This window comes from Elaeis guineensis, chromosome 9 (genome assembly GCF_000442705.2).
Source record: "Elaeis guineensis isolate ETL-2024a chromosome 9, EG11, whole genome shotgun sequence".
Taxonomy (NCBI): Eukaryota; Viridiplantae; Streptophyta; class Magnoliopsida; order Arecales; family Arecaceae; genus Elaeis; species Elaeis guineensis.
This window is the reverse complement of record NC_026001.2, coordinates 89340825-89368690: the sequence shown is the minus strand read 5'-3', so window position 1 is coordinate 89368690 and position 27866 is coordinate 89340825. Positions and strand designations below refer to the sequence as shown.

The 27866-nt window shown below is 41.3% G+C and overlaps 1 protein-coding gene, 1 non-coding gene and 1 pseudogene across 2 annotated transcripts; 2 read left to right on the top strand and 1 right to left on the bottom strand.

Annotated features, from left to right (window-relative positions):
* The window catches only part of LOC140851508 (uncharacterized), a 43324-nt pseudogene extending 22334 nt beyond the window's left edge, over positions 1-20990 (bottom strand).
* LOC140851839 (small nucleolar RNA R71) lies at positions 11319-11426 on the top strand. Its single transcript, XR_012134596.1, has one exon. It is a non-coding gene; the product is annotated as a small nucleolar RNA R71 (small nucleolar RNA).
* Positions 20991-22734: 1744 nt separating the features above from the next.
* LOC105035304 (uncharacterized) lies at positions 22735-24813 on the top strand. Its single transcript, XM_010910826.4, is given in 3 exon segments — positions 22735-23151; positions 23154-23428; positions 24326-24813. Coding segments are annotated over 3 exon segments (840 nt in total). The 5' UTR covers positions 22735-22814; the 3' UTR covers positions 24554-24813.
* The last annotated feature ends 3053 nt before the right edge of the window (positions 24814-27866 follow it).

The window sequence follows — 27866 nt, the reverse complement described above, 5'->3', positions numbered from 1 at the left end:
GCCAAAGAGTTAGAAATAGATCGGCTTCAAGCCTACAGTGACTCTCAATTAGTAGTGGGATAGGTCAGCAGAAATTATGAAGCTCGGGAGGATAGTATGGTCAAGTATCTAGAAAAGGTAAAGGAGATCATCCCTGCCTTCGACAGCTTTGACATCAGGAAGATCCCGAGAGCAAAAAATATCAGGACCGACCTTCTCTCCAAGTTGGCTACACTGGCTCCGACTGAACTGCCTAAGGAAGTCTTCTTCGAAGTTCTAAAGCACCCAAGTACGGAAGAATCACAGCTTGTGATGGAGATCAGCCATGAATCCAGCTGGATCGACCCACTGGTTGCATACCTCAAGGACGGGGTTCTTCCTCCTAATGCAAAAGAAGCTCGGAAGCTTAGGAACCAGGCCTCCCGATATATCCTTTATGAAGGCAAGTTATACAAGAGGTCATACTCTTTGCCACTCCTGAAATGTCTCCGGCCTTCTGAAGCTGATTTCGCCTTGAGGGAGGTACACGAGGGAGTCTGTGGAAGTCACCTGGGGGCTAGATCTTTATCCCACAAACTGCTCTGACAAGGCTATTACTGGCCTACCATATACCACGACTCCATCGAATATGTCAGAAGGTGTGATCGGTGTCAGAGATATGCAAATATCCAAAGGTAACCTGCCTCCGAACTTACACCATTGAGCGCCCCATGGCCGTTTGCGCAAAGGGGGATGGATATCTTTGGACCTTTTTCCATGGCATTCGGGCAGCGAAAGTTCCTCCTGGTGGCAATAGACTATTTCACCAAGTGGGTCGAAGCTGAACCTTTGACAAAAATCACAGAAGCTAAAGTGCAGGACTTCATCTGGAAGTCAATTGTCTGTAGGTTTGGCTTACCCAGAACCCTCATTACTGATAATGGGTGGCAATTTGCTGGAGCAAGGTTTGTTGAATTTTATGAGGACCTAAATATCTCCCATAACTTCACTTCGGTAGCCCATCCGTAGGCAAACGGTGAGGTCGAGGTGACTAACAGGACTCTGTTGCAAGGAATCAAGATGAGACTTGAAAAAGCAAAGAAAACTTGGGCAGACGAGTTTTATCATGTGTTATGGGCATACCGAACTACTCAGAGATTGCCCACAGGAGAGACCCCCTTTGCCTTAGCCTTTGGGACAGAAGCCGTGATCTCAATTGAACTCAAGCTTCCGTCGGTGCGAGTCATGGCATTCGACGAGCAGCGCAACCCACAGGATCTCAAGGCCAACCTCGACTTGTTAGAAGAAAAGTGGGAGACAGCTCAAGTTCGGATGGCGGCTGACAAGCAAAAAGTAGCCCGCTACTACAATTCTCGGGTCAAAAGTAAAGCCTTCAGAGCGGGGGACCTGGTACTTCGACGAGCCGCTGTCTCACAACCTCAAAATCAAAAAAAACTTACCCCGAGCTGGGAAGGCCCGTATGAAGTCAAGGAGGTAGTCCAGACCGGAACATACTACCTAAAAGAGCTCGAAGGAGCAGATCTTCCGCGACCATGAAATTTGAAAAATCTGCAAATGTATTACCAATAGCTTTGCCTTAAATAAAAGTTTCATATTTGCATAGTTTTTCTTTTAGCATGAGCTTATAACAATAGGAAGTAACTCGCTCATACAATCGAAATTAAGCATGTTAGGAACAGGAGGAAAACCTCATCCTAACATGAGCAAGGCTGAAGGTCCGATTATTTAAAGACCGGATGGGGGGAGAGGCCCTTGCAACGATCCTTATGTGCCCCCACAGCCTTGTTAGGAACAGGAGGAGAATCTCATCCTAACATGAGCAAAGTCGAAGGCCTGATTACTTAAAGATTGGATGGAGGGAGAGGCCCTTGCAATGGCCCTTATGTGCCCCCACAGCCTTGTTAGGAACAAGAGAAGAACCTCATCCTAACATAAGTAAAGTCGAAGGTCCGGTTACTTAAAGATCGGATGGGGGAAGAGGTCCTTGCAACGGCCCTTATGTGCCCCCACAGTCTTGTTAGGAACAGGAGGAGAACCTCGTCCTAACATGAGCAAAGTCGAAGGTCCGGTTACTTAAAGATCGGATGGGGGGAGAGACCCTTGCAGCGGCCCTTATGTGCCCCCACCGTCTTGTTAGGAACAGGAGGAGAACCTCATCCTAACATGAGCAAAGTCGAAGGCCCAGTTACTTAAAGATCGGATGGAGGGAGAGGTCCTTGCAACAGTCTTTATGTGCCCCCACAGCCTTGTTAGGAACAGGAGGAGGACCTCATCCTAGCATGAGCTGAAATTGACCATGTCGGGGACAGAAGGAAAACCTCGTCCTAACACAAACAAAGATCCGATCGATCAGGACCGGATGAGGAGAAAAGCCTCCTCAGCGGCTCCTCTACATCCCCACAACCCCGCTAAGAGTAGAGGGAAAGCCCTCGCCTAAAGAAAAAATCCTCGCCCAAATAAAAAGAAAAAGGAAGATAAGAAGGGAAGATGATGAACTACACCAGTGATAAGTGAAAAACAAACTACGTCAAAGACACGAGGGACCTCGTCTCAACGAGGAAGGATATTCCTATCAAAAATCCTCAGTCGCTAAGAGGGAACTCAACACAGGCCGAGGGGAAATAGACAAAAGAAGTTCGGTAAATGACAACTCAATACAAGAATAGACAAGGTAATGAAAAATTTTCTTTTCATTTCATTAGTGAAGTGTACATTACAAAGCCTCGAAGGCCAAAAAAGAGAAACGATAAGAAAAGAAAAAGAATACGTGGAAAGATGAAAGATAAAAAAAAAAGGCTCTAAAGAAGCTCAGCTTCTTCCGACTTCGAGCTCTCGATTTTAGTCCTTATTAGGGATTGCTATAAGTTTTCGACTTCTTCCTCCAGTTTCATCTTTCTCAGCAGCATCTCTCGATACATCTGGTGGAACCATCGGCTTTCGCCCTCCGACTTCTGAAGCCTCTTCCTCAGGACCTCGGACTCCGCCTCGGTATCTCTGAACGCCTGCTGCTCGTGGACCAGCTGAATCTTCAGCCGCTGCAGTTCGACCTCCTCCCGCCTAAGGGCCGCAGACAGTTCTGCCATAGTCTCCCTCAAGGAGCGGAGCTCGTCAGAGCCTTGTGCAGAGGCAGGCTGGACTCTTTCAGACAACTGCCTCTGAAGGTGAGCAACTTCGTCGGTCACCGTTTGGAGCTTCCTTCGGTAGTCCTCTACCTGCCCGCACCAGCCGACCCGATAGGCGTTGTAGTTCGCCTCAGCATCCTGCAGCTACTTTTGAAGGTCAGAGAATTTGATCAACCAGTCTCGATCGCGTTCGACCTGAGTTGCGAGCCAGGATGAGCTCCCTTCCAACTGACCGATCTTTTCTCGTGCAGCTACCAGCTCAACTTCAAGAGAGCTGATCTTGGAAGCCTGAGTCCAAGATCGGTCGCTGGCGTATTTTCGAAGTTCCTCAAGCTCTGCCATGAAGTCGGCCTTCCTCCGGGTGTATTCCATGAAACCCTTCTTGTGGAGGTTTCGAAAGCGAGTAGCCTCCGCAGTGACCTCTGAATGGCTCTCCCTCAGCCGATGAAGTTCATCTTCCAGCTTCTTAGATTTCTTCATCAACTGACGAACTTTCTTTCTGAGGTCTCGAATCATCGACTTCAGAGAGATCCCCTATGGCAGGGGAAGAGCTTCGACAGGACACTGTCGTTGGGAGACAAGAGCGCCATAACTCAAATTAGTGCAAGAAGATAAAAGAGAAGGAAAAGAATGCAGAAGAAAAAAAAGAGGCTCTCTGTAAAGAAGAATCCGATTTCATTGATTAAATAAATTTTAAGTACAAGAGAATGAAGAAAAATCACCACAAAGAAAAAATATAAAATTAGAGGTTTCAGACCTCTAGGACAGAAGTGAAGGGGCTCGGCATCCCCGGAAGGTCGGTAGCGGTGGCCGCAGTGGTCGAAGAGATCTCGACTGGAGGAGGACCGGCAGCGGCTTTGGAAGGTCCGGCTTCATCGTCGAACGTCTCATCCAGGAAGCTGAGGTCCAGTTCGGAAAACTTTCCGGCCACCTTCTCTTGGCAGAGTTCGAAACCCTTGATGAAGGTGTCCTGACTGAACTAGACCTGTAGATCCTCCATCTCGGAGGAGGCCTTGAACTCCTCCACTGCTTGGGCTCCTGCCTCCGAGATCAGGGACAGGATCCGCACTTTCAGCTTGAAAACCTGCACCTTCAGTTCAGAGACCTCGGCCTCTGCCTTCTTCTTCTCCTCCTCCAAGGTGGTCCTCAGATCGGACGAGGTTTGTCCCTCCTTTTGCAGCACCTCCTGGAGACTTATGACCTCGACGATCTTCTCCTCGAGACGGGCGGCCTCAGCCAAGCAACCTTCCTCCGCCCGAGCTGCCTCCCTCTTGGCGATCTTCACCGCCTCGACGTTGGCGACAAGCTGGTGTCCAATCTGCAAGAGAGACCGGAGAGTCAATATAAAGGCTAAGCTTCTCCGACTTCGACAGAATTCTGCACCAACAAAGAAGATATCTATATGGAGTAGCCTTTGGATTTCACATCCAGTGATAGTAATCACAAAGTCTGCAAGCTACAAAGATTCATATATGGACTCAAACAAGCACCTCAGAATTGGAACACTCGCTTTAATGATGCAATCAAAATATTTGATTTCATCAAAAATGAAGAGAAGCCGTGTGTGTACAAAAAGGTCAGTGAGAGTGCTATTACATTCCTCATATTATACATGGATGACATCCTCCTTATTGAAAATAATATTCTCTTGCTGACATCGGTCAAAGTATGGTTGTCAAAAGAATTCGTTATGAAAGGCCTAAGAGAGGTTTCCTACATTCTTGGTATAAAGATCTATAGGGATAGATCTAAGAGAATGATAGGACTCTCATAGCGAATATACATAGAGAAAATGCTGAAGAGGTTCAGCATGAAAAACTTCAAGAGGAGACTTTTGCCCTTTACACATGGCATTCATCTCTCTAAGAAGATGTGTCCTGACACATCTGAGGAGATCCAGCACATGAGCAAGATCCCTTATGCTTCGGCAATAGGGAGCCTCATGTATACCATGTTGTGTACATGACCTGATATAACTCTTGCCGTGAGTGTCACAAGCAGATATCAGGCAAATTCAGCTGAAGAATACTGGATTACTATGGAAAATATCCTTAAGTATTTGAGAAGGACTAAGGATTTGTTATTATCTTTGATGGAGGATCGAAACTGAAAGTTGAGAGATACACCGATTCAAACTTCATGACTGATGTCGATGATAGAAAGTCTACATCAAGGTGTATCTTCTTGTGTAATGATGGTGCAATTAGCTGAAAGAGTTTCAAGTAGTCGATCATTGTAAATTTGACTATGGAAGATGAATAGATCTCCACCTCTGAAGCTACTAAGAAAGTCTTTTGATTTAATAAGTTTGTTGCGGAGCTGGGTGTGATACCATCAGATGCCATTGCACTGTACTGCAATAATAATAGTGCCATAACCCTTGCTAAAGAGCCCAGATCTCATCAGAAGTCCAAGTATATGGAGCAGCGGTTCCACATCATACGTGAATACCTCGAGAAGAAGTTCATTGAGATGCAGAGAGTCGACTCCGCACATAACGTGGCAAACTTGCTAATCAAGACTCTCAGCCAGCAGAAGATTAAAGCTCACCTTGAGAAGATGGATCTTAGGTATATGGCCAATTGACTTTAGGTCAAGTGGGAGTTTGTTAGATATGTATCCTAAAAGTCAATTTTTGACTAACACATTTTGTAATTTCAGGACTTAATCTTGTACTTGTAATATTCTTATTATCAATAAAGAATTTTTTATTTTAATCATATTTATGTGTCTATGATTTATCCTAAAAATTAATAAAGATGATTTTGTATATTCTTAAAGTGTTGAGAATTTGAGATATACATTATTAGTGGTTAGTTTTTAAATACTTCTGATCAAAAGTTCATCATGGAGGATAGTGATCAATCCATTCGGGATCAGTGCACAGTTCACCTTTTTTGTAGGTAGATGAGTCTCAGATCTGCAGTATAGGGACACTGGAGTGAAGGTACAGATGGTTGTTAGAGAATAACTTATACTAAGCGTAACCATTATAAAAAATTACTTGGATGTCTACTCACTCATCTGTGGTTATCTCGATGCTGTAGTGATGTGAGTGGTCCTTTAAACTGCAGTGTCATCGGCTATTCGCAGTAAGGCTACTAAGTTTGACTACACATTTTCTTGGTCCCTAGCCATTCAGGCCCTTACTGTGTATGTTGGCTACAATAGGTTCAGGTTTGCTGTTTGGAGTAGGATACATCCAGATGAAATCTATCGATCTTAATAGAAAAAGAGAAGTCGTATGCGATTTGCGAGACTGAGTTCAAAAAGTCTTTAGTCAAAATAAGTGTGAATACTAAAAAAGAGTTTTCACGGGATTCACAAATAAACTCGAGTCGAGCCAATCTTGCATATGATTGATGATGGGGTCTGATGAGTTTTTCATGACCTCTATCAAGTCGAAACTCACGATAGAAGGACTGAATCATACGATAACTGCACCTAGAGATTCACACTTTCATTCTACTGAGTTGCCACTACATATTGCTAGGTGTCACTGGTGGATTGTGGGACTCATCGAGTGTCGTCTTGATAATCGATAATCTTCGAATGATAGAATTGAAATTATTTCAATCCATCAAAAGAAGTTTCGATAATATTATGATGGAGATCATAATATATTTCACTACCAGATAAAATTGAATCTGTGGGGTCACACATTAAGAGATTTAATCTTGAATTTATCAATTGGATTTGTGAAGTTCTAATTAGATTAGAATTTATTAAAATTCTATTGGGTTTAAGAGAACTTTTCTAGCACATGATTAAATCTAATTCTTCTCTGGACTTTAATTGGATAAGTCCATAGCCTTGAACCTAATCTAAATTCATTTGGGTTTAGCTGGGTGCCTAATTGTGAGCCCAAAAGGATTAGATTAAGTCAATGAGTTGGCTAAATTATCTCCTCATTATTCCCTCGTTATGTGTGAAATTATTGGAAAGAAGGGACGACGCAATCCTCTTTTTTTGGTAGGACAAAGGGGCGCCAACCCCTTGGATGGTGTGAGGATCAGAGAGAGGGGCCCGCCCCCTCTTTTGGCTAGACATGGAAGGAGAGAGAGAGGGGCCACACTGATGCGATTGCAATGCTGTCGTTAGGACACCGTGATTATCAATCAAATTTCGACTTCTATAAAAATTAAAAAGATATAAAAAGTAGTGAGTCGGATCGAATCCACAGAGAAAGCAGGATTTTAATTTGAAATCTTTGATTTTACAAAAAAAATAAAAGTTTGGAGAAAGCAATTTAAGTCAGAAAATAAAAATTAAAAGTGTAAAAAATAAATCAGATACTAAGATCTACTAACTAGATCCTAGCATCTACTTGCAATAAAAATAAATAATAAAAATTTAAAAAGTATAAAAATAAATTGGTACTAAGATCTACTAATTAGATCCTAGTATTTACGTGCAAAAAAATAAAAGACAAAAATTTAAAGTACAGAAAAATAAATTTTACATTAATTAAAATTGAAATTCAAGTATAAAAAATTTAAAAGAAATAATAAAATAAAATAAAAATAAAACTGTAACAAGGATCTGAAGTTGATCAGCCAAGCCTCATCGAAAAGATGGTTGATGACCTCTCCATCTTCCGTCGTACTCCGTAGAGCGAACCGACTTTTCTCCTTCTTTTCTTTGGGTCCTTAAAGCTATTTTATTTTATTTTTATTTTTTTCTATACTTTCTACTCAATTTTTCTGCTCACAAAAGCTTATTCTCGGATCTCCTATTTATAGATAAATTTTTCATAATTTTTTTGGTAGGAAAATGAGTCCTAAAACTCTTAGAAATCGTATTAATCTTCTTAGGAATATTTCTGACCATCGGATCAGCTTCGGACCATCCAGATCTGCTAAAAAATCAGAGTTATAATTCTTATCAGGGTCGGATCAAATGTCAGCCGTCCGATCTGGGTTCTGATGAAGTTCTGACCGTCAGATTGTGCAAAAGAGTCCTTAACATAGTTGGGAGCGATAATAGCCGTTGGATCGCGTGATGGATTGCTTCTGGGCCATCGGATCGCACAAAAAAGAGTCCTATTCAAAGTCGGCAACGAGTCTGAACCATCGGATCTGGGTCTGATTGAATCTCAACCGTTGGATCGCACCCAGATCTTTCTCTCACTGTGAGCCGCGCCTGTGGACCGCGTAACTATTCCTGTGGACCGTGCCCTGGCTCTGTGGACCGACCGACCGATCCACCGTGCACCGGAGGTAATATTTTTTATTTTTTAAAGTATTTTACTCTATTTTTACTTCAATTTTTACCTGAAAAATTGAAATAAATATGCATTAAATTCTTCAAAAATTTTTCTTCATTTTGGTGCTTAAATTGCTCAATTAAATTAACATCTATTTTTTTATAAATATATCTAATTTTATATTTTTTTTAAAATTACTTATTTTTTTAAAAAAATTAATAAATTCATGAAATTAGGATTTTTAAGAAGATGTTAGCACCATAAATTATCAAAAATACCTCCAATAAATATAAAAATATACTACTTATCACACTCTCCAACTTAAACTTTGCTCGTCTTCGAGTAAAGAAAGAATTTAGAATTAAGTGTCGTTTAACTTAAAGTTTCGAATTTCATCAAACAATTTTTCAAAAAGGCCACTGATGTTCAGTAGAGTGTAAATGAGGTATGTCATTGGGATATTAATACTAGTCAATATGAGAGTTAAACTAAGAACACTAAAGCTTTTCTGAACTTTTTCAAATTATCCCTACCTTTATCTCCAAATTATTAACCTTCATATGGACAAGTATATTGTTACTTCTATCCTTCATTTATTGATTAATTTTTTTTTTAATATTGTACCGCTATTGAGTGTCTTAACCCCTTAAGCTTTCTGTTTGACCCATGTAGCGAGTTTTCAGTCAATGACTCCCAAACCAGATGGCTTTAGGGCACTAGATATAAAATACCCCTCGAACCTATTTGCTCGAATCAAACAGGCTACGAGTTAAAATTAGCTTTACAACAAAGCTTCTTTGCCCTTCATACTTTTTGATGCGAAACTCAATGCTTGCTTAGGTAAAGAGGCCCGGTTACTCAGCATGAAGTACTTGAAATTTTTTTTTTTAAATATATGAAGAAACATATAGTTACTCTACACAAATCTATAAAAAGTAAACTCTTCTTTGATGCTGGTAGAAAAATTTAGAAATACTCAAAGAAAACTATTTAAGTTCTAAACTTAACTTTTTATTGAGTTTTCTTAATATTTGATCCCTCAATATCTCACAAACTCTCTGATCTGTACATCAATTTTTTTTTTAAAAATGCTTGGTTTAACTCGATTCTTAAGTATAATCAAATGCTTAAATACTAAATACTAACTTACTTGAGGACTTAAAAAATTTTATTCTCTCCCCCAACTTAATCAACATTGTCCTCAATGGAGTAGGAAATATGAACAGTGCATGTAAAGAGAAAGAAAAAGAGAGATATCACCTGATCCATAAGTTTTTTTAAAACTAATTCTCCCCCCAACTTAGCCAAGATTATTTTCAGATCCCTACAAAAGACACAAAGCAAGACTCGATTATCCTAAACAAAATGCAAAAGAAAGCAAAGACAAAAGCAAAAATTGAAAACTTGAAAACTGAAAATTGGATAGCCTCCCAGGAAGCGCTAAGTTTACCGTCTTCAGCTAGACCATGCTGATTCTCTCACCTATCCCATGTCAAATATTAGATTGACAAATTTCAATGATTTTGGATTGCCAATCTCAGAAAGATGGTCTATAATAAATTTCAGTAGTTTGTTGCCAATCTTCAGAAAGTATTTCACATCTCTATTTTTAATTTTAGAAAGATAATTCACAAACCCATTCACAGACCCTTGTTTGTTGAGAATTTCTCTTATTTGTTCTTCTAAAATGCTCATGAATTAAATTTTTAGGTTAGAAGTTGAGTTGGATGCACGGGATGCTGGAAGGGTGTCACTTAATTTTAAACATACATATTCAGATGTGATCAAGGATAATTTTAATTCTGGAGGAGGTGATTTTAAAGTGAAACCGACTTCTAAGGCTAAAGAAAATAAAATTTTTGATGGATATATCTTGGGTAACTCATCCACTCTTTTCTCAGTATCACTTAGATCAATATCAGTACTGGGCTCAGGTTCTTCTATTGGACTAGTCTCAGTACTAATCTCCTCTTCTAAATTTTTTTTTGGCTAGCATCAGTACTAACCTCACTCACCTGGTCTTGGTATGGGTCCTTAAAAATTCTATCACTTTTAAGCTCAGAAATTACATTATCACTTTCAAATTGGAGATTCTTAGGTGGGACATTGGATTGATGACTTGGTCAGGTAGTTGGTGGATGGGTGGGTCATTTTCAAAATTCGGTATTGGTTCATTTGGTAATTGACCTAGTTCTCTCCTCATGGTAGATTCAGTTAATTGATCTATTTGTGCTTCTAGCCTAGCGAGAGATTGCTGTTGGATCATGATCAATTGTTGTAGTTGGTTTAATCTATCATCAGCTAGATTAGTCTGTTGAGGAGGTGGGTATGGTGGCTGATTTTGATATGGTGGCTGGATAGATTGACTGGGCTGACCTCTGTTGTAGGCATAATTTTGATATGGAGGCCTACTATGAAAATTTTGCACAGGAGAAAATTGGGTCTGAGCCTGAGTCTGTTAGGGTCTCCAAGAAAAATTAGGGTGGTTCCTCCAGTCTGAATTATATGTGTTAGAGAATGGATCATTGACAGGTTTGGAGCAACCTTGGACAGCTTGAACTTGTTCTTGAATGAGAGGTGAAAACTGTGCAGCCGTGGGACATTCGCTCACATGATGGGTCGGACTAGCACAGATAGAATAAATCTCCTGATAATTAGGTGGTGGCGTGTATTGTGCAGGAGATTGTTGACCTAATGCTAGGAACTGATCAAATTTCTGGACAAGAAGGTCGACTTTATCTAATCTTTGGGCTATTAGGTTCAGATCGATTTTAGGACTAGAGTCTGTTTGCTTGATCGCAAAAATTTCTGCCCGCTTTTGGTGAAGAATTGATCTTTCGTAGGAGGATAATGAAGCATGATTGATTGAATTTTTACTCAAAATTTCAAATAAAGTGTAAGCTTCATCCTCACTTTTACTCATGAATGCACCCCCACAAGATGCATCTACCATCTGTCTGTATTGGTCACCTAAATCCTCATAAAAAGCTTGAACAATTTGCCACTTAGATAGACCATGGTGTGGGCATTTTCTAAGACGTTCCTTAAGTCTCTCCCATGATTCATGAATTTGTTCTCCTGGAAGCTGAGCAAATCCAGTGATGCTCGCCTTATGGTGTTGGTTCGACCTATGGGATAGAATTTTTTAAGAAACTCATGCTGCATTTCAGCCCAAGTTTGGATTGGTCTCCCTATTGTGCCAAGCCAGTACTTGGCTTTGTCTTTAAGTGAGAAGAGGAATAAGGTCAATCTAAGTGCATCATCAGTAAAATTTTGAATTTTTACCATGGAATAAATTTTTAAGAACTCATCCAGATGCTTGTAAGGATCTTCATTAGTATTCTCATAGAAAGATGGAAGCATCTGGATTGTGGTTGACTTGATCTCATAGTGGCTTGCAGGGATATCAGGTAAGTGGATACAAGTCGATGGGTTATAAGTGGAAGGAATAAAATATTCCTTCATCTGCCTAGGTGGTTCTCTAGGATCTCCAGCCATCTGATTTTTAGGTTTAATATGAATCAACCGTTCAATCTCAGGATTGGGTTTAACTAGGTCAGGATAGAGAGATCTTCTACCTTGCATATACCAGTGCAAATCCTAATGTGATTCAAGTTTTTTTTTTTTACAGGAAAATAGAAAAAAGAGAGAAAAGAAAGAAAGAGCTCTAGACCTAGATATGTAAGGTGAGAAGAATTAGTTATGGTTAAGTGTTAATTGCAATCAAGTTAGCAAACAGTTAAACCTAGACATCTACGGGTTTCTTAGACCTAACAGTTCGATGTAGAGTGGCTTAGCTTAAATGCAAATTGGGTTTATTCTCACTTCCTTCAACTAGCCAGATAAGAGGTGGGATCGTGGGGGTCCCCCATTGCTTGCCTTAGACACCAATTGAATTGGCCAGGTAAGCTAACGGAACCAATTAAATAACCATGAGTCCACTTAGGCAGAGCCTTTGTAACCTCTAGCCTTAGACATCAGTTTCAGGGATGAGTTCGAACTTACTTTGCACTTGACTTCACCACAATACTCAAAACTGAACTCGATTAATACTAGGGGCCAATGTCTACTTGATTTTAGTTAGGCTAGGGTTAATGTGGAATGCTGGATGGTTGTTTTTGGGCCAAGAAAGGGTGATGAAATTCCTACCTTATCTTGTTATGGGTGTTGTCCTTAAATTGATTTGAGATGAATATGCACAATCAATTTCAAACAAGGAGTTCTATGCAACTAAATTAGATGCATGAAACTAATAAAACTTGAAAGCTTATCTTGTCTCCAGCGATCACCAAAAATAAATCTACAATGATGAATGCTCCTAAAATTAAGTTTCTACTCTTGTCATTAAATTTTTATTAGGTTTATGTGGATGAATTTTAAGTTAATTAAAAAAATAATAATTAATACTAAAAAAAATTAGTTAAAGCTAGGGTTAGGATTGATCTCACAAAGCAAAATTGAAAGCTTTCTATCTCTTTTTTAAATTTTTGAATTTTTTTCTGCACAAAGATAAAAAAATAGAAAAGTTAGTAAGTTAAATTTATAAGAAAATCAAAGAAATCAAACATTAAAATTGTTGTCTTCCACGGCAACGGTGCCAAAAATTGATGCGATCGCGATGCTGTCGTTAGGACACCGTGATTATCAATCAAATTTTGACTTCAATAAAAATTAAAAATATATAAAAAATAGTGAGTCAGATCGAATCCACAGAGAAAGTAGGATTTTGATTTGAAATCTTTGATTTTACAAAAAAAATAAAAATTTGGAGAAAGTAATTTAAGTCAGAAAATAAAAATTAAAAGTGTGAAAAATAAATTGGGTACTAAGATCTACTAACTAGATCTTAGCATCTACTTGCAATAAAAATAAATAATAAAAATTTAAAAAGTATAAAAATAAATTGATATTAAGATCTACTAATTAGATCCTAGCATCTACGTGCAAAAAAATAAAAGACAGAAATTTAAAGTGCAGAAAAATAAATTTTACATTAATTAAAATTGAAATTTAAGTACAAAGAATTTAAAAAAAATAATAAAATAAAATAAAAATAAAATTGTAACAAGGATCTGAAGTTGATCAGCCAAGCCTCGTCGGGAAGATGGTTGATGACCTCTCCATCTTCCATCGTACTCCGTAGAACGAACTGACTTTTCTCCTTCTTTTTCTTGGGTCCCTAAAGCTATTTTATTTTTTTTATTTTTTATACTTTCTACTCAATTTTTCTGCTTACAAAAGCTTATTCCCGAACCTCCTATTTATAGATAAATTTTTCAAAATTTTTTTGGTAGGAAAAGGAGTCCTAAAACCCTTAGAAATTGTATTAACATCCTTAGAAATATTCCTAGCCATCGGATCAGCTTTGGACCGTCCAGATCTGCTAAAAAATCAGAGTTATAATCCTTATCAGGGTCGGATCAAATGTTAGCCATCCGATCTGGGTTCTGATGAAGTTCTACCGTCGGATCATGCAAAAGAGTCTTTAACACAGTCGGGAGCGATAACAGTCGTTGGATCGCGTGATGGATTGCTTCTGGGCCGTCGGATCGCACAAAAGAGTCCTATTCAAAGTCGGCGATGAGTCTGAACCGTCGGATCTGGATCTGATTGAATCTCAGCTGTTGGATCGCACCCAGATCTTTCTCTCGCTGTGAGCCACGCCTGTGGACCGCGTAACTATTCCTGTGGACCACACCCTGGCTTTGTGGACCGACCGGTCCACCGTGCATTGAAGGTAATATTTTTTATTTTTTAAGATATTTTAGCTCCATTTTCACTCTGATTTTCACCTAAAAAATTAGAAAAAATATGCATTAAATTTTTCAAAAATTTTTCTTCATTTTGATGCTTAAATTGCTCAATTAAATTAACATCTATTTTTTATAAATATATCTAATTTCATATTTTTTTCAAAATCACTTATTTTTTAAGAAAATTTAATAAATTCATAAAATTAGAGTTTTTAAAAAGATGTTAGCACCATAAATTATCAAAAATACCTCTAATAGATATAAAAATATACTATTTATCACACACCCCCTTTCTTGTATGAAAAACCCTAGAAGGGGTGCCAAGGGTTGGTGCCCCAACTACCTGCCTTCTTTTATGAGGGGCACCCACTCAGTCTGTCTTATCTGATTGGGGCACCCCAGCTGCTTGTCAAAAGAAAAGATGGTCTTTTCAATTAGGTTTGATTTTTTTGGAAAGAAAATTAGATTAAAAGATAAGAGATCTTATGAGATAAGTCTAATTTTTTTAGCTTGATTGGATAACGATTTGGAATCAAGAAAGGTCTATTTAAGAAGATGGTCTCCTAAGGTTTGATTATTATTGAATTTTAAAAATTTAAAACTCTTTCTCTCTCTTCTGTATGCCTCATCCTCTCTTCTTCTTCTCTTTTCAACGTCCAAGGGTTGGGTGTCCATCCTTCTACATGCCAAGAGTTGAGGAGGCTTTCTTCTACAACGAGAAATGAAGAGAAAAAGGCTGTTATTCAAGAGTTGAGTTCACAATCAAGTTCAAAGAGTTGATCAAGATTCTAAAGGACTAAGATTCTATTTTGAGAAGAAAGATCTACTATGAGAAGAAGGATTCAAGATTGATCCCGATAGATACTTATAGAGACCGGACACGTGTGCGGCTCGAGGACCTTTGAATCTAAGATCATCGGTAGCAGTATATTTCAACCTGTGCAAAAGTATTAAAATTTGATTTCATCTTTATTTTTATTTTCAGATTATATGCATGTCTTTATTCCTGGGCTCGGGTAAGATTAGATATGATCTAATGCATGTGGGGATTAAAAGATTTATCCAGTTCTTTTTCGTTGCTATTCAAAAATTTTTGAAATCTATGTATGCTACCTATCCGATTTTCTAATAATCCCTTGGTGAAAAGCTAATTTCTGGTAGTATATATATATCTACATTAAAATGGAAGCATTAGCCTCCATTCGCCACATGTTCATTCTACTCGTGATTCCATCCGCCATGCATCCACTCCATCAATAGCATTTCTCTCTTTGTCCCTCTAACGAGAAGACTAAAAAAAACCATACTACTCGAAGATCCTACCCTCTGCTATGAATCGGACAGTGCTGACAACTCTAAAGACCTCCTCCACCTCCACATCGAGTGCCTAAAGGTGGTGGCGGGAGTGGTCGAGGGACTGGAGGTGGCTGACGACGTGATGGAGGGCCGATTGAGGGGCTCCAGGAGGTCAAGGAGAAAGATCAGACCTTTGGAAAGTGGAAGGGCGGGAGAAAAGGGCAATAAGTCATTTACCTCGATGGGGGGATGATGGGGGGAGTCGGAGGACATGGAGGTGTGTTAGGATTTGATGCCTCGAGATTCAGCCTACATTGAGCTCACAACGAGATTCGTGGTGAAAAATGAAGTCCAACGAGATCAAGATCACCCAAAACGGAGCTCGGATGGAGGAGATACGAGCTTTTGAAGTCGGCATGAGATTCGAGGCGGTGGAGGACCACCGGCGGCCGGCGGCAGCGGTGCAGCAGCAGGCGGCGGCAAGCGGGACGCGTGACCCAGGCCCGCACGGGACGTGTGACCCACGCGAGCGGGCGGCCCAGGCGGGCGCGCGGCCCAGGCGGACGCACGGCCCAGCCGGGCGCGTGCAGGCCCGCGCGCGGGAGCGGGCCGGCCCAGGCCCAGCGGCCTGCTGGCCCTTTGCACCGGTCCACCGTGGATCGAGCGGTCCACGGCTGGGCCTGTGGATCGCGTGGGCATTTCCCACACATTTTTTACGGTCCACGGTACTATTCTGTAGACCGGAGCATGATCTGAGGGCGTGGGTGGCTCCCGATCTTGATCCGACGGTCTAGAGGTTATCTGGCTTTGTTTAGGACTCCTAATTCATCTCTAATCAAGTTTTAAGCCCTTTAAATAGGGCTGATCGGTAACAGAGAGGGTGTGTGGTTCGGGTTTTCTCGCCGTACAGAGCCGTACGAACCCGAGAAGAGAGAGAGGCGAAAGCACTGAGAGAGAAGGAGCAGGAGGCTTCTGGACAGCGGTCGCCAGGTACTTCAGGGGTTCAGGGGGTCTTCCAAGAGAGAGAGAGCTTTTGTGAGGGAAACTTCTAGTGAGAGAGAATTGGGTGTACAAGGGTTGAGGGTGAGGTCTCCTCTTGTAAATTTTTTTTTTTCATAGTGAAGTTTGCATGCCCCGTGGAGGCGAGTCCTTTTGTGGCTGATCCACGTATTTTGATTATTTTTCTTTTTATTTTGTTTCTTCTTTCTTCCTGCTGCATCACGTGGTACTGAAAGGATCTTGGGAGGTGGTATCCTGACCAGACATCCACCCAACAAATGGTATCAGAGCAAGACGGTATAAGGATGCAGATTGCAGTGGTGGTGAGCAAGACTGAAGATGGAGAAGACAGGAACAATCAAGATGGAGATCAACAAGTTCGATGGTAAGAGCAATTTCTCTTTATGGCAGGCAAGGGTGAATGACGTGCTCATCCAATAGGGGTTGATCAAAGCTCTCTTGTGCGATGAGAAGCCGACCACCATGGAGGTGTGGGATTGGAAACGGCTACAGATGCAGGCGGTGAGTACCATCCGCATGTACCTGGCGGATGAGGTGGTGATCCATGTACTGAGTGAGATTTCTCCGATAGTGCTGTGGTCGAAGCTCGAGGAGTTGTACATGACGAAGTCTCTCACCAACACACTTTTTCTCTGGAGGCAGTTTTACCAACTGCGGATGACTGAGGGACAGAGCATGCAGAAGCATCTCAGCCACTTCCAGAAGATCCTCACCGACCTTCTCAGCATTGGCGAGAACGTTGAAGAGAAGATCAGGGTGCTGGTTTTGCTGACGTCGCTTTTCCCTTCGTACGAGTCTTTAGTGACTGCTCTTCTAGTGGGAAAGAGCACTATCAAGATGGACGAGGTCACCGCAGTGATACTCCAGAACGAGGTTCTCAGGAGGGAGAACCCAGCTTCAAGCTCAGGTGGCGGTAGCTCAGCTTTTGTGGCTTCTGGAGGAGCAGGAGGTGGTAGACGGAGCGACAGGAGATCGCAACGAGGGCGGTCTAAGTCCAGGAGGGATTTGAGCAAAATCAGGTGTTACCGGTGTGAGGAGTTGGGGCATCTAGCCATAGATTGCCCTCAACTCAAAAATCGGACGGTGGCTGCTGTAGCGACGGCCGACAGCGATTCAGATGGAGATGTCCTGAAAATATCTGACGAGGTATCTACTTCTTCCCAGTAGTGGATATTAGATTCTGCATGCCCCTATCATGTGTGTTGCAGAGAGGAGCAGTTTGACTCTCTGAAGAATAGTGAGGGCACTGTATATCTGTCGGATGGATCGAGCTGTGCGATCAGAGGTATTGGGACGGTCAGCTGGAAGACACATGACGGTGCAGTGAGGAGATTGGAGGAGGTCCGATACATATCCGATTTCAGACAGAATCTTATCCCACTTAACAGACTGGATTCGAGAGGCTACAGGACGGTAGCTGGTGGAGGAATCTTGAGGGTGTTACGCGGTGATAGGATTGTGCTAGAGGGAAAGAAGGGGAGCAGAGGACATTATTACCTGGTGGGGAGCCCAGTACGAGGTGGAGCTTCAGGAGCCAGGTGGAGCCCAGAGCGAGATGGAGCTCCAGGAGGCAGATCGGGCACGAGACAGGAGACTCGGGAGGACGAGAGGCGACGTCGCAAGGTGAGATTCCTATTATCGCAGGATGATGCCCCGAGCAGGTCTCAGGTCAGGAGGAGCACAGCATACGACGGAGATGGGATTGAGCAGCTTGGCTCGACTTCCATGTTTGCCCATCCATGATCAGCAGGCGATTGCCCCAGGGCATGGGGGCGAGGAGATCCAGAAGCTCTCAGAGTTTGGAGGAGGCCGAATATCGAGTCGAGGTGGAGATTGTTAGGATTAGACACCTCAAGATTTAGCCCACATTGAGCCCACAGCGAGGTTTGCGGTGAAAAATGGAGTCCAACGAGATCAAGATCATCCGAAACGGAGCTCGGATGGAGAAGATACGAACTTTTAAAGTCGACATGAGATTCGAGGCAGCGGAGGACCACCGACGGCCGGCGGTGGGCGGCAGCGGCGCAGCCGCAGGCGGCTGTGCGAGGGACGCGCGACCCATGCGGGCGGGCGGCCCAGGTGGGCGCACGGCCCAGTCGGGCGCGCGGCCCAGGAGCGCGCGGGGGCGGGCCGGCCCAGGCCCAGCGGCCTGCTGGCCCTTTGCACCGGTCCACCGTGGACCGGGCGGTCCACGGTTGGGCCTGTGGACCGCGTGGGCATTTTTCATGCATTTTTCACGGTCCACGGCACTATTTTATGGATCGGAGCGCGATCTGAGGGCGTGGGTGGCTCCCGATCTTGATCCGACGGTCCAGGGGTTATCTGGCTTTGTTTAGGACTCCTAATCCATCTCTAATCAAGTTTTAAGCCCTTTAAATAGGGGTGATCGGTAACAGAGAGGGTGTGTGGTTCGGGTTTTCTCGCCATACAGAGCCGTACGAACCCGAGAAGAGAGAGAGAGGCGAAAGCGCTGAGAGAGAAGGAGCAGGAGGCTTCTGGACAGCAGTCGCCAGGTACTTCAGAGGTTCAGGAGGTCTTCCAAGAGAGAGAGAGCTTTTGTGAGGAAAACTTCTAGTGAGAGATAATTGGGTGTACAAGGGTTGAGGGTGAGGTCTCCTCTTGTAAAATTTTCTTTTTCATAGTGAAGTTTGCATGCCCCATGGAGGCGAGCCCTTTTGTGGCTGATCCACGTATTTTGATTATTTTTCTTTTTATTTTGTTTCTTCTTTCTTCCTGCTGCATTGCATGGTACTGAAAGGATCTTGGGAGGTGGTATCCTGGCCAGACATCCACCCAACAAGGTGATGGCGGAGGGCAGCCACCAGCGGCGGTGGAGGAGAGGGGCGAGGGGAAGGAAAGGATTTACCGATATAAGGGGGAGGAGGTGGGGTTCTAAGAGAGTAGCGGAGAGGCAGGAAAGGAAAAGATGAGGCAGGGAGGGGCGGAGCGAGAGCAGCAGTGGTCGGAGACAGAGCAGTCATGATGGTAGGGATGGGTAGGGGGTGCATGCGAAGGTATTAAAAGGGTCATCGCCCACAGTCATCGTCGTCATCGTCGACGAAGGGAAAGACCACCGAGGGCATTGTGGATGCTCCCACCGCCCTCTGCCATAATAGGGCCTTGGAGCTAGCCACAGCTTTGGATGTTTCCATCAGTTCCACAAATCATTATGGATCACCATCTCTCTCCCTCCCCACTCCGCCTACGAGTCCCCCTTCCCCGGTGATGCCGCCACCGACGAGGGCCCCTCAAAGATCAGCCCTGGCCTACTGACGTCGGTATCGAGCTTCTTTGCCGAGGATCCGACTTGAAGTTTGAATCCTTCACTCAGCTACTCCAGGAGGCGATGAATTCCTCTGTCGGGGCACCGTTGTCCCAGTGGTTGGTTGGGGAGGAGGCGAAGAGGGAGTCGGGTGGTGAGGTGGAGAGAAGACAAGAGGGTAGGTTGGGACAGCAAACAAACATATTCATCTCGATCAATTCCCAAACTTCAAAAAAATTTACATATAGCAAAAAAAAAAATATCATAATTTTGATCTCCAACATGGAATCTAAAAAAAATTTTTCATTAACAGATATGGAAAGGAAGATTTTTTTCTCAAATTTCTATTTGTTATTTTCTTAATAATAAAAAATCTTTTTATCATTTAGAAGTGAAAATAAAATCTAGAGAAGGAAAAGAAGATGATGCAAAAAATAAAGGAGCTAAAGGAGGTGAAGAGGGATTCAGGTGGTGAGATAGAGAGAAGTTAAGAGAGTGGGTTGGGATGGTAGAACATGAAGATGACTCAGCTTCCTTCAATCTTTATCGTGCCTCCAACACTCAACCCCAGTAGATTGTTGGGTTGTCCCCACTATCCTATTGGATAATTATACCACATGTTTTTTTTTTTGTAAGGATAATAATATCATGTTTACTAAGAATAAGAATAGCATATATTTTTTATTTGAAATAAAATACTGTTTAAAAATATTATTTGATAATAAATAAAAATATAAATTTTATTATTTATTTTTTATTTAAGCGGGGAACAAGCTTGGGGCAAAAATTTACAATCTTTTGGATGAGGAAATGCTAAAAATTCTAACAGAAAATTACAATATATGACCAATCATATCAATTCTTAATCCACTGATTATGTATAGAATTTGGTAGTGGATGAGGCCAGCAGCCTTGTGGATGGACTGCTAGCCGATCATGTTCTTGGAGATGGCGTGGGCCTCAAGAGTGGAGTCAAAGTATAGACCGTGGATGTGCAAGTGAGTGTCGATACACTTGATTCAGATGAGGTCACGACTTTTCGAAAATATTTTGAGCTTTGTCATGGCAGCGAAAAGGGAAAGAGAGAGTAAGCTCAAGAGATAAAGAGCAAATAGATGGAAAACCTGGGTGAGGGCCTCAGTCTTGGATATCTCGAGGGAGAAGAGCCTGGAGCAAGAGATGGCGGTGAAGGGGGGTCTCTTGGCCAAAGAACTTGATGAAGCCCATGGCAATGGCGGTCTTGCTGGTGCTGAGCTGGCCGATGAGGAGTATAGTATGGCTGCAATCTTGCCCTTGCGGATGAGTTGGAGGATGTGGCCAGTAGTCTTACAGGCACACTGCTGGCCAACCATGCCCTTGGAGATGGTGCGGGCCTCCAGAGCGAAGTTAAGGCCCAAGATGTGGATATGTGAGTGGGCACCGATACACTCAATCCAAATGAGGTCCGACTCTCCAAGAGCCTCTCGAGCTCTGTTATGACAGCGAAAAAGAGAAGAGAGAGAGTTCTGAAGGCGAAGAGCAACGTAAAGAATAATGGATGCTAATACAAAAAAAGAAAAAAAAAGATGAGATTTTGGGAGGACTAGACGGCAAGAGGCTAATGAAAAACATTTAAATTTAGAAAAAAAATAAAATAGCTTATAATCCATACCGTATACAAAATATATTTTTTAATTAATTTAAATATTTTTTAAATATATATAAAATAGTTATTAATAAATTAATAAAATAAAATATTTTTTTAAAAAAAAATCACATGGTATGGGGTAATAAACTTGTTATGATAATATAGGAGCTTGCCACTTAATCATGTGTTTTTTTTTTTTTTATTTTATTTTTTTTTTTTTGTAGCATCATGCGGTCTTTTCTGACATAAGTATTCTGATGTTAAAAATATTTCTACTGAGTATGTCAATTTACAAAGAGAGGCAAAAAAGAACCTTTTCTCGAAGTGAAGTAAACGGAGTGTTCTGGTTGGCTCGACTTTTGGTAGATCGGCACCAAAATATATATATGGATCCATACTGGACCCACAAATCTATGTGTCCCGAATGGAGCAAGATTGCCTCTTGCATGGCTTCAGATTTGTCACAATTAGTGATGCCACTCATGGAAAGTTCAACACTTTGAACGGGAAACGGGGATTTACTTTATATATATATATATATATATATATATATATATTATATATATATATATATATATATATATATAATATATATATATATATATATATATATATATATATATATATATCAGGATTTATTAAACCAGTTTAGAATAAATACAATCATAAGAATCAAAAGGTAACATATCTAATAATTAAATATATAGAAAATATCCTATATGAACAGTGACATATGATGTCATCAAATCCGAACAGAGATTTGCTTTTAAATCATACCAAAACCATTTTGATCTCCTAAGTTATAAGATTAAATAATAATAGATTATTTACAATATAACAGTTATATGTTACATAGATAAATATTTGATAAACCACTTGGGGAATAATTTTAGTAGAACAGTCGATATGATGCCCTTCGATTGGTGTTGACATTAACAAAGTCTCCCAAGTAACAAACATAGACATAAGATTGAGCTGCAAATACTTTTTTTTTTTTTCTTAACTAGGATAATATCATGCTGATGCGGAATGAAAACGAAAAAATATATATATTAAATGGTTCACCCACTGGTGCTTATTCAAATCGGACTGGTTACCACCCATAATTAATTTTAAGCTGCAAAATTTGCCCCTCATTGCCAGTCTAAATACAAGACGGTAATCAAACAAAATTTCTCTCTCCCCGAAAATAAAATAAAATAAAGCCGGTCTCTTGACCTTGCCGCACATCCCGCCCCCACCACCGCCCCTCCATCCCTACCCGCCACGTCTCCGAACAACTGTCCACTCTTCCTCTGCTCTTAATACACGTGGCGACTCATTTTTCATGCAAACACATGCAGAACACCACCCGATCTGCCACAAAACCCCTTACCCTCACCACATATCTACACCACAACCATTCCGGTATTCTTGTAATTTCCTCGACTGTCGAGGCCATTCTCCCCAACCGCTTTAAACAAAACAAGCAACTCTCCTCCTGATCTTCTTCCTCCTTTCTCTCAGCCTCCAAGCGCCCATCTCCAGAATAGAACAAAGCAAAGCAACCATGTCCGGCCTCTCCCTCGCCGTGGCCCCACGCTCTGATCCCGATCAGACGGCCGAGAAGCCCCCATCAGACGCCCACCCAAGGCAACGTGAACATACGGTGATGGGCGGCGTGATGGGATCTCTTCGCATGATCGAGCTGCAGCTGGTGGCCTTCATCATGGTGTTCTCCGCCAGCGGGCTGGTCCCCGTCCTCGATCTTCTCTTCCCGCTCTTCGCCTCCGCCTACATCCTCGCCCTCTCCCGCCTCGCCTTCCCCGCCGTCAGCGGCGGCGGCGGCGGCGGCGGAGGGTCGCGGGAGCTCTTCAGTGGGTCCCGCAGCTTCCGGGCCTACGTGGTGTTGGGACTACCGTGGGGCTGTTCCTGCCGCTGGCGTACGTGCTGGGGGGGTTCGCACGTGGGGACGACCACGCCGTGCGGTCGGCCACCCCGCACCTCTTCTTGCTCTCGTGTCAGATACTCACGGAGAACGTCATCGGCGGCTTGTCGCTCTTCTCGCCGCCGGTGCGGGCGATGGTGCCGCTGCTGTACACTGTGCGGCGGATCTTCGTCATCGTCGATTGGATTTATGATGTCTGGTTTAATAAGACCCTCCCTGCTAATGCTTCCATCAAGGTGAGTGCCATGCACATACACGTACAGCTACAAACGCACGCACGCATATATATATATATATATATATATATATATATATATAATAACTTCGTGATCCATTGAGACAAGGAGCACCTTTATTTTTTAAAAAAAAAGGGTGAACGGTATAGAAACAAAAAATAGATATTACATCTGTAATGATGATGCAAGAATATGATCTATAGAATAGATAAATGCGCCGCTTTTTATTAGGACCTTGATCTCTAAAATCTTCCTCTTCTTTTGATGTGGAGTGTTTATATGTTAGATTAGTATTGAGGGACTGCTTAGTAGCTTATATTGCAACTAATAAGGTATATTCTGCTTGTCCACCAATTAGCTTTGTACGTAATTGCTATATATGTTATTTTATCAAGGAATTCAGTAATCAGATTTCAAAGTCAGTCACACGATGATAAATTCTGTTGGTCCCTTAATAAAACCTTTCGTGATCCCTAATTTGATGAACAAATTAAACTTGGATTATGATAATTACTATTGGACATTCATATGGTGCATAAAGACACAGCTGTGATATATCCAGGCATATCGCATTTGTGTGTATAAAGAGCAGTTAGATCATCACATTAGAGGATTATCAAAGTTACAACCAATGTGAAGCATAACGTGATTTCTTTGAAAGATGATTTCTTATAGATAATATTTAGATTGGAGGATCAACATGTTCTCCTCCTTTGTTTCTCACTCCCTTCAGTTTTACTCTGACCTGTGGGCACGATGTTTGCTCAAATTGACCACTTGAAACTGCATGGGCCATTGCCTGATGGAAATAGTAGAGATCTGAAACATTACAATATTCATGTGGTGTTACCACTACTTTTGTGTTCATGAATCATCAGCAATTCTGATTTGGTACAGGATGTTGCCTGGCTGTGGTTTGGTAAGACACTGGCCATTGCAAATTTTCTCTACTTCTCTGTCAACCTCTTCGGTTTCTTAATTCCAAGGTTCTTGCCAAGAGCCTTTGAGAGGTACTTCAAGGAGAAAGATGAGGTTTATTCCAAGATGGCCGAGGACAAGCCCACGAAAGATCCGGCAGCCCAACTGGAAGAATCCAAGGCTCCGGAGACTAAGAAAGCCGATTGAGATCAGGCTAGCCAGAAGGCTTATTAAACAATCAGCCTGGATCGACCTATAGTCGAGCTGTGATTAGGTGGTACCTTTGTTTTTGTACTCGTTTTTTTTTTTGTGTACATGGACGAAGACTGAGGTTGGTCTTGGTCTCAATCAAAAGATTTGGTACAAATTCATATAGAGACCTTGTTGAGCAAGACCAGGTTCCTTTTTATTTGGATTTCTTGGTGTTCTAGTAATAGATTAATGGTAATGGACATCATTGTGCTCAATTTTGATCCAGGCTAACTGAAATCTTTGTAAGCTCAAGTTGGGTTGCGTTTGGCGGAAAACTTTTTGATATTATGTGTTAGGAATACTTAGTCCGGTGTAGCACAAAGTTGTAGCAGCTTGGCCATGTTTTTCCATCATTGTGAGAGCATGATCCGAGGTTGCAAGTTTAAACCATATGATGGACATGAATTATAACAATCCTAAGGTAAAAACAGTTGTTTGAGAGGGATAAGGGTTGTGTTTTTGTCTGAAATAAAGAAGGATTTGATTCATGTTTTAGAAATATTTTACCATTCACCTTCTTGGATTCCTAATTCTAGGCTCTGTGTGCGTGTGTTTGTTTGTTTTTGGTGTGTGGTGTGTTATGCATGATGGTGTTAATTGAGAAAGCCAGAGCCTAAGCAGTATTATTCGCATAGTGATACATGCAAAAAGTGATAGAGCATACATCAGTGATGGTGGTAGGCTTTTTACCACGTGATTAAGCTGCAAGAGATGAATCTTTTTAACTCATATGCACTAATTGGGTAAAATCACCTTTCATTTCTTTGATATTTATGTCTTGACGATTGGCTTAATGTTGTTCTCTCAATTTGTAACCCCAAGAAACCAATGGTTATTACCTCCGTGGGCTCTCCTAAGGGCTTCCTTGAGTGAGACCCGGAGTTCACTGTCAGCTAGTAGCATAATTACTATATAGTCAATAACCCTCACAAACCACACAGAAATGTGGGTTGCCTATCCAAAAAGTGTTAAATAGGCAGCCCACAAGCCTAATGTCACATTGAAAGGGCTGAATTTTGGGTCAAGTATGTTGAAAATCTGGATTTCTCTTGGTCGGAATACACGTTATTTCCCACCATACTTCCTGCCTCACTTTTCAACATTGCATTTAATCATTGTTTAGGTGCCAACCTTCCAAGGTGCAAGAGCTTTTAGCTAATTTAGGATTTACTCGATACTTTTTTATTCCAATTTAAAATAGTGATACCACTCTATCATGCTCCAAATCAGTATCCAAATCGAATACATGATGGCCACAATCTTAGATAAATCCTAAAAAATATGCAAGGTCCAAAAATTATTTGCAATCTCAATATCCATGAATACTATCGATCTCAATTTATAATAAATTATTTCATGTTAATGAATATCAATTTTGTACAATTTACAAAACTCGATCATCCAACTATCACTGATGATGGTGCTTTATCTAATTAATTTTTTCAATCGTAATTCCAACCTTGTATTACCTTGACCAAATACAAGTACTATGCAACTCTGAAAAAAAAAAAGAGAAAGAAGAGAGGTAGTGAGCTTTATAGTCCCGTGACAATTTTCACACACTCACACCAACCTAATAATAATACAATTTGAAAATAACATATTGATAGTATCAAAAAATATCTATAATTGAGTGAGCGTCCTATCCGGTTCTTATGTGAACCGATTAGTCTAGCTCAAACATTTATTATCATTTACATTTTGATGAACCAAATAGAATGTTTATTTTAAATAGTCGACAATCCTGCCCCACCCAACATTGCAACCTGCTGGGGGCGCAAGAGCTTTTAGCTAATTTAGGATTTTTTTGGTACTTTTTTCTGTTCCAACTTGAAATAGAGTTAGCCGATTCAGATAGAATTCATCACAATGATGCCAATCATGACCAAGTCCCTATAATGAAGAAGAAGAGTTGCCTAAAGATCCAAGTTACAGATGAGCAGTTAAATAGCATTCAAAGTTCTGACCATATTTGCAACTTGACCATACTTTGTAATTGTCACTCAAGTCACATGAGCAATCACATTAGATGTGTTTATAGCCTAGTGAAAATGCAATGACCCTCTTGAGTTTTGTGTTGTTTGTTGAATGAGGGTCCTACTTGGTTATTATGTGAACTGATCGGTCTAGCTCAAACATCCATTGCCATTGTATTTTGCTTAGTGATTGGTAAGTGAACCAAATAGGCTGTTTGGTTTAAATAGTCGGCAATCCCACCTCAGCTTCCCACATTGCATCTAATCATTGTTTACTTGCCAACCTGCTAGGGGTGCAAGAACTTTTAGCTAATTTAGGATTTTCTCGATCCTTTTTCTACTCCAATTTGAAATAGAGTTAGCCCCTTCAGAGAGAATTCACCATATGATGGTAATCATGATTAAATCCCTAAAATAAGGAAGGAGAATTAACTTACCCAAACATCCAAGTTGCTTTAAGCAGCTAAACAGCATTCAAAGTTTTAACTATATTTGCAATTTGACCGTATTTTGTAATATTCACTCTAAGTTACATAAGCAATCACATTAAATGTCTTTATAGCCTAGTGAAAATGCTATGACTCCCGAGTTTTGTATTGTTTGTTGAGTGAGGGTCCTATCTGGTTCTTATGTGAATCAATCCGTCTAGCTCAAACATCCATTGCTGTTTACATTTTGGTCAATTATTGGCAAGTGAACAAATAGAATGTTTAGCTTAAATAGTTGGCAATTGTAACAAAACCTTTAGTTACTGAAGAGCTCTTGACCTCCAAAATTATTTACCCCTCCTTTCAGGCAAACGTTAACGTCCTACCATCAAATCCATGTGATGCACAGACATTGTAAAGATGGTGAGCCAAATGAGCATGCAAATCTTTAAGATAGGTTCTCATAGCAAAATTTGGCCTAGTCACCCTCATGGGTTGCAGACATCCTATACAACTTCCATTTGATGGAACCCCTTCCTTTATTTAGATTACCTAAGTTTCAAACTTGTGAGTAATGCCGACAGATGGTATGTTCTGTGACAACTTTATATTTGCAATGGAGCAAGTCATTTTATACTTTCGGTCAACTAAAATGTATGGACCACTGTTATAGTATCCCAATGTCACCCGAAGCCATTTTTTTTTTTTATGAAGGGACATGGTGGTCATTTTCTGCCCATTGGCAGAACAAGACCCACTCTGGAAATCATACAGGTATTATATTAAGAAAAATTATATCCGATATTATGTGATGGTTGATCATAGCTGCTCATTCTATAAAATGAAGCCTATAGAAACAAACGA